At 41.8% G+C, this 14,688-nt stretch overlaps 1 protein-coding gene across 7 annotated transcripts in view; it reads right to left on the bottom strand.

Moving 5' to 3' along the window:
- The window catches only part of herc3 (HECT and RLD domain containing E3 ubiquitin protein ligase 3), a 46,497-nt gene that overhangs the window by 15,929 nt on the left and 15,880 nt on the right, over positions 1-14,688 (bottom strand). For 6 of the 7 annotated variants that reach the window (XM_080794227.1, XM_080794230.1, XM_080794228.1 and 3 more), the window contains 8 exons: positions 13,863-13,974; positions 10,342-10,531; positions 9,347-9,510; positions 8,342-8,455; positions 2,685-2,708; positions 2,504-2,593; positions 2,141-2,311; positions 1,536-1,679 (listed from right to left, as the gene is read on the bottom strand). In XM_080794227.1, the coding sequence (XP_080650353.1) occupies positions 1,536-1,679; positions 2,141-2,311; positions 2,504-2,593; positions 2,685-2,708; positions 8,342-8,455; positions 9,347-9,510; positions 10,342-10,531; positions 13,863-13,974 (1,009 nt within the window). The remainder of the gene's footprint in view (positions 1-1,535; positions 1,680-2,140; positions 2,312-2,503; positions 2,594-2,684; positions 2,709-8,341; positions 8,456-9,346; positions 9,511-10,341; positions 10,532-13,862; positions 13,975-14,688) is intronic. The other variant, XM_080794229.1, reaches the window with a different exon arrangement.

The following is a 14,688-nucleotide window of genomic DNA, read 5'->3' as shown; positions in this document are numbered from 1 at the left end:
CAAAGTCACTCTTTTAGCACAACAAACAACAAACACAACAAAAGCTGATTCTGACAGTTTATGACATCAGGAAAACGCATGCCGTTTTATTTTCGTCTTTTAATAGATTTATAAAGTAACTATTTTGGTCAGAGAAGCAGTACCACGGTGTGCCCAACTCTCACGGGAACATCTTGCGAGGTTTCCTTTGTAAACAAGTCGCCACGCTGTTTAAGATGCACCCAGCTGCAGCCTCGCAGACGAGCAGTCCCAGATATTTCTCCTAAAGTGTCTTCTAAAGTGTCTCCCTCAAACACGTCCATTGTGTATGGTTTTTAGAGACAGGCGGACGACATCAAATACGTTTGTTTACATCCATGGCATTCCAATAATACGCTTCAGGAGTGTGTGTACAGATTTGGACCAATCGGATCGTTTTTTACTCAACGCGAACAGAAGTTTGCGTAGGCAGGATCTTCTTTCTACAGTCTACACAAACTAGACAACGTTGACATTTTTTATAAAAAATAAAACCGCATGAGTTTTCCTGATTCCTGTCAGAATCAGCTTTTGTTGTGTTCGCTTATGTGCTAAAAGAGTGACTTTGAGAGCCGTTTCCCCCTTTTACAATGGAACTTATGGAAGTCTATGAGAGCTTATTTTTATTTCTAATATTTACTATTAAACTGCACAACGGAGCGAAATAATTCATGGAATGGACTAGTGTATTTATTGACACTGCTTAACCATTTTGACCAGCATTGAAAGCTTGACCAGGATGCTTACTTAGTAACCGTCGCTAACGTGGAATTGGCCAAGAATGGGCTTGGGTGGGACTTAGTGAATGGCTAATTGGATGAGGCATTTTGTTCCAAAAATGTGTATTGCAAAAGTCCACCTGTTGGTGGTGCTATAACAGGCCAATGTGAAAAGGGTGGGATATATTCCTCAGCCTAGAAGGAAAGTCTATGAAAGATTTCACATAAGTTGACCGCTGCGTTCAAGATTTGAGGCTTTTTGTTCAAAACGGGCCAATCCTGCAAACTTTGAAAGCCAATGTTAGCCAATTAGGATGGAATATGAAATATCGGACAGATCCATCTTGAACACATGAGATACTGTGTAACGTTTTGTGGGATTTTTGGATATAATCTGGAGGAGTAATAAAAATGTGTTTTACAAAAGTCGGCCTCCTGGTGGCACTATAACAGGCCGTTCTGGAAAATTTGGGGCAGAGGTTCATCGTTGGCATCCAGGGAGTGTGGCATCAAAATTTGGCATCGACCAGGTTAACAGTACCGGAGATTAACTGGTAACTAACGGACGGACGGACAGACGGACGCACGCACCTTCGGCCTGGTGGTGGAGACAACAACTAACTCAGACTCAAACTATACCAGTGCTTTCAAAGCTCACTCTTGCTCCATTTCCCAACCACCACAATAATATCCTCAGCAGCAACACATATATCCACATTTGTGCCGTCTATCTGCTGCTTGTAATGGAAAGACACACCTCATCACTAGGTTACCATATGGTGTTTCTGTGGAACTTACTTTGTCAGAGAACCACAGCAGGTTGGACTCTGTGTAGTGGGTGAACATCCCATACACAGGATCCATCAGCTCCTTCAGCAGCAGCAGGAAGAACTCTTTAGTTACACCACCTGCGTCCACCGCCTCCTCTCCGTCAAAGATCACCTGCAGAAAGGGGAGGAGGATGGATAGTTTTCCATTGGGGCACACACATTTTGCATTACTCATGATGAAATAATGCAAACGGAAAACGTGGCATTTCAGAAAACAAAATGTTTCTCTGATTGAAGTTGTTCCTTTAAAATATCTTTCAACCTTATTTTGGGGTAAGTAAGTAGCATTGGTAACCAACGGTTCCTGAGCCATAGGTCAGGAGCATATCTCAGTGGGCCTATCTCAGTTTATGCTACAATGGGTATTGCATAAATGGGTGGAAGATGCATTCCAAACGTGTGTGTGGTCCCTGAGTAAATGTCAAGTTGTACTCTGTAGGATAAATGGGCTGCTCAGTGCTCGCTTTCATTTTACAAACTAACAGAGATTACACAACAGAAGGAGGAAGAGATGAAAACGATCACAGTAAAAGTACAGGCATATGGAAGGAATGGCTCAGGCATAACTCTGACCTTGAGTGGTTTCTTGAGATCCACATCCGAATAAATGGTGAGCTCACGCAGCGCGTCACTCACTAAGTGGTCCCTGCGTACATGAAGCACCAGGAAAGGGTTCCTAGCCAGCAGGGGTTCCAGTGTGAGCAGCATGAAGACATTGTGGAGGTTTGCACCGCTCACTGCCATCTTGGAAGCACAGGTAAGAAAGGCACGAGGCATTGTAAGGTGCTAATTCAAATTGTATACATTTGCAATTTTTAACAAATGCAGAATGAGACTAATGATGTCATGAGAAAACATAAGACTGTTGAATTATGTTAATCACATACAATCAATCACATATCAATAAACAACTTTCATAACGGCCATCACAGGTACCTGCATCTGCAGTTCAGCATCTGTTTGCAGCATGGTAGTCTTAGCTTTAGCATTCAATACGAATGGATAGGCACATAGGGTCACTGAGTTCTGCAGGAGAAAAAGATAGTTGTAAACATGCTTATGATAACTGGGACATTGCAATTAAGGTTATGAATGTTCATTGACCAATTAAATGTACCTGGACTGGAGGTGTTCGCATTTTCTGAGAAACAAGAAAAGAACAGCAAAATTATCTTCTGGCAAGTGAAAAACAATAAAAAAAAACAACAACATTCGAGCCAATAAGCTGATGCTTTTATCAAAGACAACTGGACCAAACAATAAGTAAGGTTCAGAGCCATAGTGCTCTGATTCCTGTGATGCAAGGAACAATCATGTAAGAGAAACATTGGCGTCACAATATTTATCAGAATGGATAGACAGAGCTTTACCAGCTCAGTGGCCTTGTGGTTAGAGTGTCCGCCCTGAAACTGGGAGGTCGGGGTTCGATCCCCGGCCGGGTCATACCAAAGACTGTAAAAATGGGACCCAGTGCCTCCGTGCTTGACACTCAGCATCAAAGGGTTGGATTGGGGGTCAAATCTACTAATCAAATGATTCCCGAGCGCAGCTCACGCTGCAGCTCACCGCTCCTTGGCTGCGGCTCACCGCTCCAAGAGATGGGTCAAATGCGGAGAACAAATTTCACTGCGGTAACGTGTGTAACAAATCGTATGACTTTGACTTTACTAACTCTAAACCTAGACCCTCAACACTGACTGACAGATGGCTGGACGCACACTGATTCCTAGTTTATACTTAAAGCTCAAGATTGTAGATCTACTATTTTCGTCAGCTGACACTGTTGTACGACAGAGCATTAATCGCGCCTATATCACAAAGTCGTCGACGCAGGTACTGTAGGTCGATGATATCAGAGTACACACATCAAATCTGAAAATAATATAGTGGACAGCCAGACCCGAAAATCTCATTTGATAAACAAACTGGATTGCCTGCAGTCTGAACAAAGACACTGGCTGGAGGATGAGATGGAAGTTTAGACAAATGTTAAAACCAAGACAACGAACTGCTAAAAGGCAATGGGAATTATTTTTGTAAAGTTCTTAGAAAGAACTTAGAATATCACATGCCAATGTGCAAACTGTACATCCATCTGAGTGGCTGGGTCCACTGTGTGTAAAGAGGTGCAAACTGTACATCCATCTGAGTGGCTGGGTCCACTGTGTGTAAAGAGGTGCAAACTGTTCATCCATCTGAGTGGCTGGGTCCACTGTGTGTAAAGAGGTGCAAACTGTACATCCATCTGAGTGGCTGGGTCCACTGTGTGTAAAGAGGTGCAAACTGTACATGCATCTGAGTGGCTGGGTCCACTGTGTGTAAAGAGGTGCAAACTGTACATCCATCTGAGTGGCTGGGTCCACTGTGTGTAAAGAGGTGCAAACTGTACATCCATCTGAGTGGCTGGGTCCACTGTGTGTAAAGAGGTGCTTGTCTGATGGCTAGAAACCCTTCATCTGGTGTCGGTGAGGTTAGATGTAGAGTTGCTGGCCGGCTCCATATACTGTGTGCAGATCTAGGTCATGACTCATGATCCAGTGACACGTGCCATTGATTTTATTGAAGGGATAGCCCCTTGAGATGCAGCATTTTAGAGGGGGAACTGATATGGAGCGTGTTTGAGTGTACAGGGTTTGATGAAGTCAGATCAACATATAGAATAAATTCTGTACTGGCCATACAGTATATAGTGTGTATTGAGTGTACAGGGTTTGATGAGGCCAGATCAACATATGGAATGAAATCTGTATTGGCCATATATGGAGCGTGTCACAAAGTGTGACAATAATGTTTAGTATGTTTACTTCTCAATTTTATTTGCATAGACTTCTAAGAAAATAGCAGGCCGAACAGCAGGTCTACATACAGTATTAATGAAAAGCAAAGCTTTTGCACACCTACAAACGACGAGAGGGTACGGTACCCCAAAATTGAACAAAGAAAAAACAACCACACACTGTCTTCAAATGCAGTGACCACCATTTATTAGGGAAATAGCAACGTTTCGGCCTATGCGGCCTTCATCAGGCTATCTTTATGAACACAAATGAGAAAGCATCCTTTTTGTAGGCTGTCTGGCCTAAAGGTAAGCCTATCAGAACAAACTAAATGACATGACATCACTCAACTTAAGGTGACAGGTACTCATGTGGTTAAATGAGAACAAAAAAGTCATATATAAGTTATATAGATGACGTTTTTTGCCTATATCAAGGAACCAGTGATGAACTTAACGAGTTTCACCTACTTTTGAACAGCTTTAATAGCAACCTACAATTCACTTGTGAATACAGCTCTGAAAAGGTTTCATTTCTTGACATGTGGGTCGTCAAAGACAACACCACACTTATTACCACCCTGTATAGGAAAGAAACTGACAAGAACACCCTCTTAATGGCTAACAGTTTCCATCCTACTCCTCTAAAAAGAGGGCTTCCTAAAAGCCAATTTTACCGACTCAGAAGAGTATGTTCCTCAACTCAGGCTACCCGGCTGAGTGGATCCAAAAAGCCTATGACACGTCATTGAAACAATCTCGGGCAAACCTCCTCAAAAAGCCTCTACCGGCCAGCCAGACACTGCTAGCCCCTCTACCCAACGGCAATTACCGCTGTGGCAGTTGCGCCCAATGCAATAATACATACAAAACTTATCATTTTGGCCACCCGCACTCTAGCAAATTGTTTCCCATCAACTGTGTCATTACTTGCGCTTCCACTCACGTCATTTACATGCTGCGCTGTCCTTGTGGTCTAGCATTATGTGGGCAAAACCACTAGGAAACTGAAGCTAAGGATAAGCGAGCACAAAAGCTCTATTATATTAGAGACTACCCAGTGGCGGTACATTTCAATGATCACAAGCATGACATATCTTCTTTACGTTTCTGCGGCATTGAACAAGTTGATCCGCCACACAGAGGTGGCGATCATGATTTGCTGTTAAAACTGTTTAAGAGCCATCCCCGAAAAGCCGTAACCAATTCAACTATGCACTGGTAGCCATAGACGTGATTCCGAAAGTAATCACTTTTAATTGGATTTCAATAGACGGGACTGTTGCGCAACTTGTGACTGCGACTTTAACTCGGATATATGGTAGGAACACTCTGAAATCATGTGCTAAACCCCCCCCCCCCCAAATGGTTGTTTTTCTGCCACCCCCTTGTCGTTGGTGGTAGGAAAAGCACCGGAAAGAAAAGACGAAAGACACTAGGTTGGTTTGAGAGCGAGCGAGAGAGAGGCACAGACGAGTGTGTCATCTATGCATGTAAAATATTTCATGTATGATTATTGTACTCGTTTGATCAAACGTAGCAATCACTAAAGGCCGCTGAGACTCGATCTCTTCTCCCTCTTCCCCCCCAACTGTAACTGTTACCAAACGTTTTCTTTTACCCCTGGTCATCGGCCCACTGAGTCACTGACTGTAGGCTGGGGCTTTGTTATCTCTTCTCTCCCCCCCCCCCCATTTTGAGGCGATGCAACTTTTTGTTGTCACACACACACACACACACACACACAGTCACACACACACACACTTTCCCAAACATGGACGACCCCCCCCCCGTGTGCGTGTGCTTTGGCAATGTAAACGTATGTTTTCTCATGCCAATAAAGCCCTTTGAATTTAATTGTGTGTGTGGGGGGTAAATTGAAACGAAACAAAACAACAACCTAAATTTGATAGAGGGCTGTGTACGACACTAGCTCTATGATCAAGCAGAAACAACAGAAACCTTCCCGTCAAACATCGATGTGTGTGTGTGTGTGTGTGTGTGTGTGTGTGTGTGTGTGTGTGTGTGCGCGACGCGGTGTGTGCGTAGCTCACCTCACGACCAGCATGAACTAGTGAAGAAAATTATATAATCCAATCGCACATTGATTCAGTCCCAGTCCCAGTCCCAACAACCCCGAGAGTACTCGACACGCGTTGCCCGTGCATGCGCGCGCGTGCATGGGTGTGCACGTGTGCGCGCGCGTGCATGCGTGTGCACGTGTGCTGCCTCTTTTCAACCAGCATGCAGCGCCAGCTGGTGCCACAGGGTGGTGCACCAACTCTCTCAAAACGATATTTTTATCCAGGGCCAGATTGGGTACTTGGGTACCCCTGGCCTGGAGCCAGGGGGCCCCTGTATATGTTGTATATGTTTTTTTGGTTTTTTTTAATATTTTTTCCTAGCTTTATATATTTTTTAATGTTTTTCAGTAAAAAAAAAAAAAAAAAAAAACATTTTTCTTTCTTTTTTTTTTTAAGTGATACATTTTTAAGTACTGTGTGATATCACTGAAATCAAAAATAAAAGTCTTTAGTGAGAATTCTGAGTGAGAAAGTACCTCACACTAAAAGGCAGTTTTCTCAGCTGCTTGTTTCCAAGATGGCCGTTTTTATGAAACCAAGCTTCATTCAAAGGTCAATAACTTCAGGGCAAAGTAGAGTAGTAGATCTTTCATTTGAGATATGTGACATCATATTTTGGTATAGCACAACATATTCTGTGGGTCTTCAAAGATTTCTATATCGGTATGAAAAACTGGCACTGGTGACAAAGAGGGCTGACTGACTGTGGCACTGAAGGTTAACGTGAAGCATTCTGGATCTTCACACTCCAAACATTGGCACCTAGAGGCCTTAATGATGAACTTTTATTAAATGTCATGCTGTGATCTTTGATTTTATCCTGTAGTTTGCTCCATATAGTTTTTAACTTATTGTATTGTTGATGATTTGATTTTGTACCTGGTTTTAACCTCTTGTAAACTGTTCCCTTTTCTCTTTCACAGGGACAGTTTTTCATGATGTTTGTATACTATATTTAAAGGAGCTATAACATAAAATTCAACTTTTTCAATTTATTTTGTGTTTTTGGGGCTCCCATAGGTGTTTTCTATCCCCACAAATAACCAATTTTGAATAATCAGGCTTTCATATCATATTGGTGCTTTAATAGAAATTGCTCTCAGGAACAGCTCAACTGATTTTGCTCTCATCGTGATGTCATCAATGTCACCCTATTTTGTATATTTCCTCCTTCAGTCTTCAGTTCCAAATTTGCATTTCCACTTTGTTTACAATGTCCACAATTGTTGATTTTCCAAGCTGGCATGGAATGTAAACAAGCCTGGTTTTATCTAGCATCAGTATTATAATGACTCAAATATTAATTAATATGCATATCAGCACCCCCACCACCTCAGGACATTGTGGTACTGCAGCTAAAACTGCTTTCAAAGTCCAGAAAGAAATGACAATGCCTGGTTATATCAGAGTGGTGATTGAGGCTCAAACCATTAGAAATAACTTTGATGGACATAGACAATATGATATTAAATATTAAAAGCAGTTTTAAAATGCATGTTATTTGCGCTTTAACAATATTACCATTTGTATACTGTCATGATTAATTTGGATTATAATTATAATGATTTTTTCTTATTACTTTTCATGGGTGTATTGAGCTCTTCATATGACTTTTTTGTTCTCATTTAACCACATGAGTACCTGTCACCTTAAGTTGAGTGATGTCATGTCATTTCGTTTGTTCTGATAGGCTTACCTTTAGGCCAGACAGCCTACAAAAAGGATGCTTTCTCATTTGTGTTCATAAAGATAGCCTGATGAAGGCCGCATAGGCCGAAACGTTGCTATTTCCCTAATAAATGGTGGTCACTGCATTTGAAGACAGTGTGCGGTTGTTTTTTCCTTGTTCTACATACAGTATTAAAAATAAGTAAATGACAAACTAGCAAATTAGTTGGGGGGGGGGGCACTCACAATCTCAGCTTTACTCAAAAACCACTTAAGGTAATCTTCTTGGATGTCCACTAGAGTGGTGATGTCAGTGATGTAGAAGTGGTTGTACTCCACATGATTAGACTTCAGGTTAACCTGGAAACACAGGACAAGCCACTGTTTCAATACAGCTTTCAGGAACTTGAACAGTATGCAATCATGTATTTATCGCCTACCTTGCCTCTGGGTGAGGGGATTGATAAAGGGAACAAACAAGTCAACGAGAGGCTGATAAGTTGACGAGTTGATAAATGTTCTCAGCCCTAGTCTTGATAAATCAGCTCTAGGGTTGATAGCCGTTATCAGACCTAGTGCAGTAGCTGACCAATTAGTGCAAGCTAAAGTGAAGATCAACCACCACACACGGTTGCTACGGATGTTGTGGTTGAATTCAGAGAAGCTGAAGACCATGGAGGCCAAGGTGACAGCCAGGTGCAAAGGAACAAAAACACAGAGGAAAACAGCCAGTAACGATTGATGGCTCACAGAATGGCTGTATACTAAAACGACCATTGGGAATTCTTGCAGACAGATAATGGGTTTGTTTTGTGATTGATGCTTCTGCACTTTGACTACACAGTACACACATTGATGCAGATTTCTCTCTCTCTACTGCCATTTTCTCTGGGAGACAGCGAGCAGCTCGCTGCAAGTTCCAAAAGTGGTATGCCACTTTTACGAAATGTTTTTTACAGTTTTTTAAAAACTGTATGCCGTTTTGTGGGAGTGGTATATATAGTTCCAGTATATAATCATGCAATGTTAAGCTAATAGCCGCAACATTTTAGTTTATAAATAGTAATTAAACAGTTCTACAATATCCAGCAGACATTTTCTTTTCTCCCAGAATTCAGCAATAGCAATATTTGTCTCTCAGTACCCTACATTAATATTAAAAGAGAAACCACTGTCTTTTTTTAGCCACCTGGATTGGACTTTTACAGTACTTGAGCAGAGGGTCATCTTGGGTTGGTAGTGGTACTGTACCTTATGCAGTTTCTCCAACAGCTTAAGCGTGGCACTAATGTAGCTGTCCTGGAAGACAGGGATGAGAAGAGTCTTGCCTCCGGTCAGGAGAAACACAACAATGCTCTTGTACATGTCCACTAATCTAGAGAAGACACTGCTGTCCAACAAAGACCACCAGTTGTCTGCGAACAGAAAAGCAGGAGAATTACATTTCCCACACAGTGGATTATTCAATAGGATTCATAATGAGAAAACAGGGTTTTTAAAACATGATTAGTATGATTTTTTTGTGAAAATATATTATAAAAATGTATTCCTATATATATTGTATGCATTTGCTTATTTTGTCCCGTAAAGCACATTCAGTTGGCCTGGGTTACATACATAGTTTCACTGCACATGATTTATGAGTGGTATAAGTGGTTGGATTATGGTCAGCTCTTTCATCTGCATAAGTGACGTCTGTCTGAGTGCTTGGGTATAGTCATGAACACTGAACAGAATGTGTTTAATGCCTGTAGGTATGAACATGTTTGTGCATGTGCATTGTACTGTAGCATCTGTTTAGTAAGCTGCATTTCTGCACATGGGTGCTGCGTGTATACATCCATGTGGGTGGCTGGCTGAATATACACTATATATATATACACACACTGTACACTGTGCAGTATATACAGTATAATGTGCCATGTAATGTTTATTTCATTATTAGCATGCATCTGTGTGGAATGCCGAGGGCGGTTTTCCAGTAATGTATCACTGGAAATCTTTCCAACACACATCAAGCTCATCAAGACAACCAAGTCAATGACTACAACTAAATAACTAATACCAGTGATTCTCAAAGTGGGGTCCAGGGAACCTCAGGGTTCCAAATGGACCATTACAGGTCTGTAACAACGAAAGTGTACAAATGGACATTTGACACTTACAGATCCAAATGGACGTGCGTGCGTGCGTCGGTGCGTGCGTGCGTGCGTGCGTGCGTGCGTGCGTGTGGGCCAGTTCCCTACCGAGCACTTTGCTGGGGTTGGCTTCTAGTCTGAGGATGGCCATAGCCAGGGGGATGGTGAGGCTGATGTAGTTCTTTGAGTCGTGCAGAGCGGGACACTCAGACAGGATCAGGTAGATCCTCATAGACTCCACATCAGGAGGAGAGCAGGGCAGCTGGGGGATGAGGAGGCTCTCAAAACTCTTGGTGGCCTGTGTGAGGTGCACAAAATGTTCAAGCCAATGAAACACGTTGATTTAAAAAAATGTTTTACTTTACGATGGCCAGTTTATGCCCATGGAATAACAATCAAAGTAGACAATAACAACATTTTCTGCACTAAATGAAAATCTCCATCGAAACAAATGCACTAATCTATGCTACGATGTACAACAGTGTCTTGCCACAAACTTTAGCAGATCTACAAACCCAAGAAGCGTCTACAACGCAGTGTGTAGATTGGTTTGGCGTGGCCTGGCATGGCCAGACTAATATCACTGCGTAGATATTAGTCTGGAACTTTGGTATGGAAAATGTATTTCCAAGCTCCGGTTACAAACACTGAATAGCGGGCTCTGGGGTGAGCGAAATTAAATTCAAACTGAGGAATGCCAGACCAATCTCACCAGGGATTTTTTTTCCCTGTGGGAAGGTAAGATAAATGAGTCGCTTTTGCTCTCTCTCTCGGTCTCTCGCGTCTCTCACACCGTTGTGCTATGTGATCTGAAACACTGCCTACGTAAATTGTGCAGCCTTTTCTGGAAATACCTAAGGTTTGTTATTTGCACATCAGGTTTCTTTCCATCTTATTTGGATTATTGCATGGATCCATCAGCCAATGGCCATTATGTTTTATTTAACCAAGTCAGTCCCATTGAGACACTCATTTACAAGGGAGCCCTGGCCAAGGAGTCAGAAATTAATTCATTCGTTTTTGTGCAGCTCCATCATATTTTGTTGTTTCCAGAATTAGAAAGGAAGTTATCTACATAACATGTAGCATATCCAACCGGTACAGTATGTACATGAGGCTAGACATAAGCATAGCAGCTGGTATATACTCAACATGATATATTAAACACATTACGGTGCAAGACAAATATCAGCATGTTGTACAAGAGATAAATCAGCTTGTGACAGGTTCAACCACAGTCCAAAAGAGCAACAAATGTATGTGCAAAGTGTGCAAATGTGTGTTCTTTGTACATGTTTGCACATGTGACTGGTTGCGTACTCTTACTGCATGTAGCTTATACAAGAATACATGAATACATGGAAAAAGGCGTGGATTAACTAGGCAACAGGAACAATATTAGCAACTACATTTTGGGAGTGCCCTTCAGTGGTTTGGAATGGGGCCTGCGGTCTTTACGGGACGTAATATTTCAAGTTGGTTTGAGGTAAACCATCCAAAACATAACATGACATTAGTGAGCTAATGTTAGAGCTCATGACTCACTCCTTCATTCGGTGTCAGGGCTCTGTGGGGAAAATTACTCAATATACAGTAGGGATGCCCTGACCACTGATCCAGTTAGTGCATGCACCACATGAACAAACGTAACCACATCCTCCTAGGTTCAAATCCGGATCATGTCACCTTGGTGAAACTATATGTAAGATCACAGGTTAGAACAGACACTACGCATAACATTAAGTGTCAACCTACAAGGCAACCTACAGTACATGGGTCAGGGTCACATTACATACTGTACGTATCACCCCCAAAGCTTGAAATAGTTGTCATGGAGATGGAAGGTTGTAAACCCAAACAGATGCTGGATTTATGTCCTTGGCTCTGAATAGTCATAACATACAGTAAGTTTGATGTCACTATGCCCCCAGACCCAAACCAGAAACAGAATACATTAGTTACTGACAGTCTGGCACACAAAAAATCACTTCTTTAATCAGTATTGTACTTTCACACCATTTGCTGTGAAATATAATTGCTGGCTGGACAGATGTTCTCTTTTCTCTTAACACATCACCACCCCCAAGTGTAGTGGCTAAAGTATAGGTGAGTAATAGTTGTAGTTTTCACGTTCACAGATTGCATCCCAGTGACATCACAGAGGTAAACAATTCAGCACAGACTGCTCAGCATTACGGCTGTGAATGGAACATCAAATCATTTAATTTCATGAATGATATGTAATACTCTGATATTGCACTTGTAATGTGCTCTGGAAAAGAGAATCTGCTAAAGTCCCAAAACATAAATTGAATATGAAGATGAGAACAATTACAACAACAACAACAATGCAGACCACGCTACTTGGAATAAGGGAGTAGTGTAATGCCCAGTGTTGGGTGTAACGGCGCTATTAATAACGGCGTTATGTAAGGGACTACTTTAATTGGTAACGGAATAAAGTAACTTGTTAGTTTTGCAATTTAGTAGTTAGTTACCTAGTTACTTTTCCAAAACAGTAATCCCGTTACTATAATGCGTCCCTGTTCATTTTGTGTGCAAGATTTAAAAATAATAAAACCCCGAATGCCCGGAGTCTATTTATCTTCCCAAGCCCCAACGCGCAGCGCATAGTATAGCCTACTATACATCCTGAGTCTACTACATCCTGTAAGTTCACTTAAGAAATAAAAGTATTGTTACAAGTAGATTTTATTTTGAAGAGGAAGAGGAAGTTGTTTCGGTTGTAGCCAGCTGCTATGACAGTGCCGGTGGTGGTGGTGGAATATACTCTAAGCAGAATAATAATAACAACATGCTTTAAGCCAAAGTAAAAACCGCATGCGTCTTTGACTTAAACAATGTAGGCTAAACACTTTGGAATTACGTTAAACATGGTAGATCCTCCGTGGCGGCGTCATTATGTGAGTACTAGTTTAATGAATTGTTTAAGTTTCATAGTAACATCATCAACAACAGGCTGTTGTTGATGCCCCCCCCCCCCCCCCCCCCCCCCAAATAACAGGTTACAGGATTCTCATTCTGTTATACTGTCACTACCTGCGAGGATGGCCGCCGTGCCATTTCTTATAAACTATCTAGTTCATACGTGGGTCGGTGGTGGTGGTGGTGTTGTTGTTCCTGCGCCACGGTGCGCGCCGTGGAGATGGCATCATGCGCGCTGTTGGCTGGTTGGAGCGCAGCGCAACAGCCTTTCTGTCCAGTCCTACGTGTATAGGCTGGCGATTGTGGCGAATTATTTTAGTTAATAAAAAGAGCTGTAAAGGGGATATTGTCTATGGTCAGTTCATGGTGTGTATTATTCTCGTTTTTAACCATAGAGTTAATTAGGGCCGTAATAATGCGGCGCAATGACGGTAGGCAGTAGCCTAATAGCCTACAATGTAAACAACTTGCGCAAGCATTCAAAATGGGTTTTAATTTTCGGGTAACGGAAAATAACGGAAAATAATCTAACATGTTACTTTTCTCCGATGGTAATCTGTAACGGTAAGGGATTCTTTTCATGGGCAGTAATCCAGTAACCTAACGACGTTACTTTAGAAAGTAACGATGCCCAACACTGGTAATGCCTTACAACGACTCCTAAATACATCGCTCTCAGTTACCTGCTCCAGAAGTCCTGAGAAAGATGGTTTGGAGAGTATCTCAAACAGCAGTCTGACAGAGTTGAAGTCAATGCCTGGGGTCTTTGGGTTGGTCTTGAAGTGACCGTCACCACTGAAAAAGCAAAATAAATAAAAACATGATTGTTATACTTTGTAAGATTATAAGACATAGGCGCCAAGATATGTCAAAATCAATAATGTCTGATCAAATCATACAGATATATCTTGTTTTGTGTTTCTATTTTAGGGCAGCAGTGGCCGAACGGTTTGCGGTGGCCGATACCGGAAGGTCGCTAGTTCGTATCCCCGGACCGGCACGTTAAAATTACCACCGCTGAAGTGCCCTTGAGCAAGGCATTGAACCCCTACCATGAAATGTTCTATGAGCAGGGCCTGGCTGTAAACAAGTTATTGAGTTTAGTCCAGTTACCCTGGGTAAACATAGTAACTTTGCTTTGCTTTACCTGATCAAAAATTCTGACCCTTTGTATATTTTACCTCATTGTGCTTTATCCTCATCAGCTGTCATATAAACAACATGTCAGGACATCAAATCCTATCTGAGAATGACAGCCGAGAATAGTGACTAGACAGACCAACTCAACCCATTTAAAACAAACAAAACAGTAAAACCACAGTACGGTACTATTGTGTATTTAACATGCAATTCTAAACCCGATGGTAATCAGGCTATTCTTGATAATAATATTATGAGGCATCGTAGTGTCACGTGACATTTCTCATAAAGAAAAGACAGTGGTTTAAGCCTGGCATTACCAAACAAGGTGAAGGAGGGGCTTTATTTACAGTATACGTCCTCAGATAT

Source organism: Protomyctophum bolini (genome assembly GCF_963924005.1).
Source record: "Protomyctophum bolini genome assembly, chromosome: 3".
NCBI lineage: Eukaryota > Metazoa > Chordata > Actinopteri > Myctophiformes > Myctophidae > Protomyctophum > Protomyctophum bolini.
The sequence above is the reverse complement of the archived record's forward strand: the minus strand, read 5'-3'. Positions and strand labels throughout refer to the sequence as shown.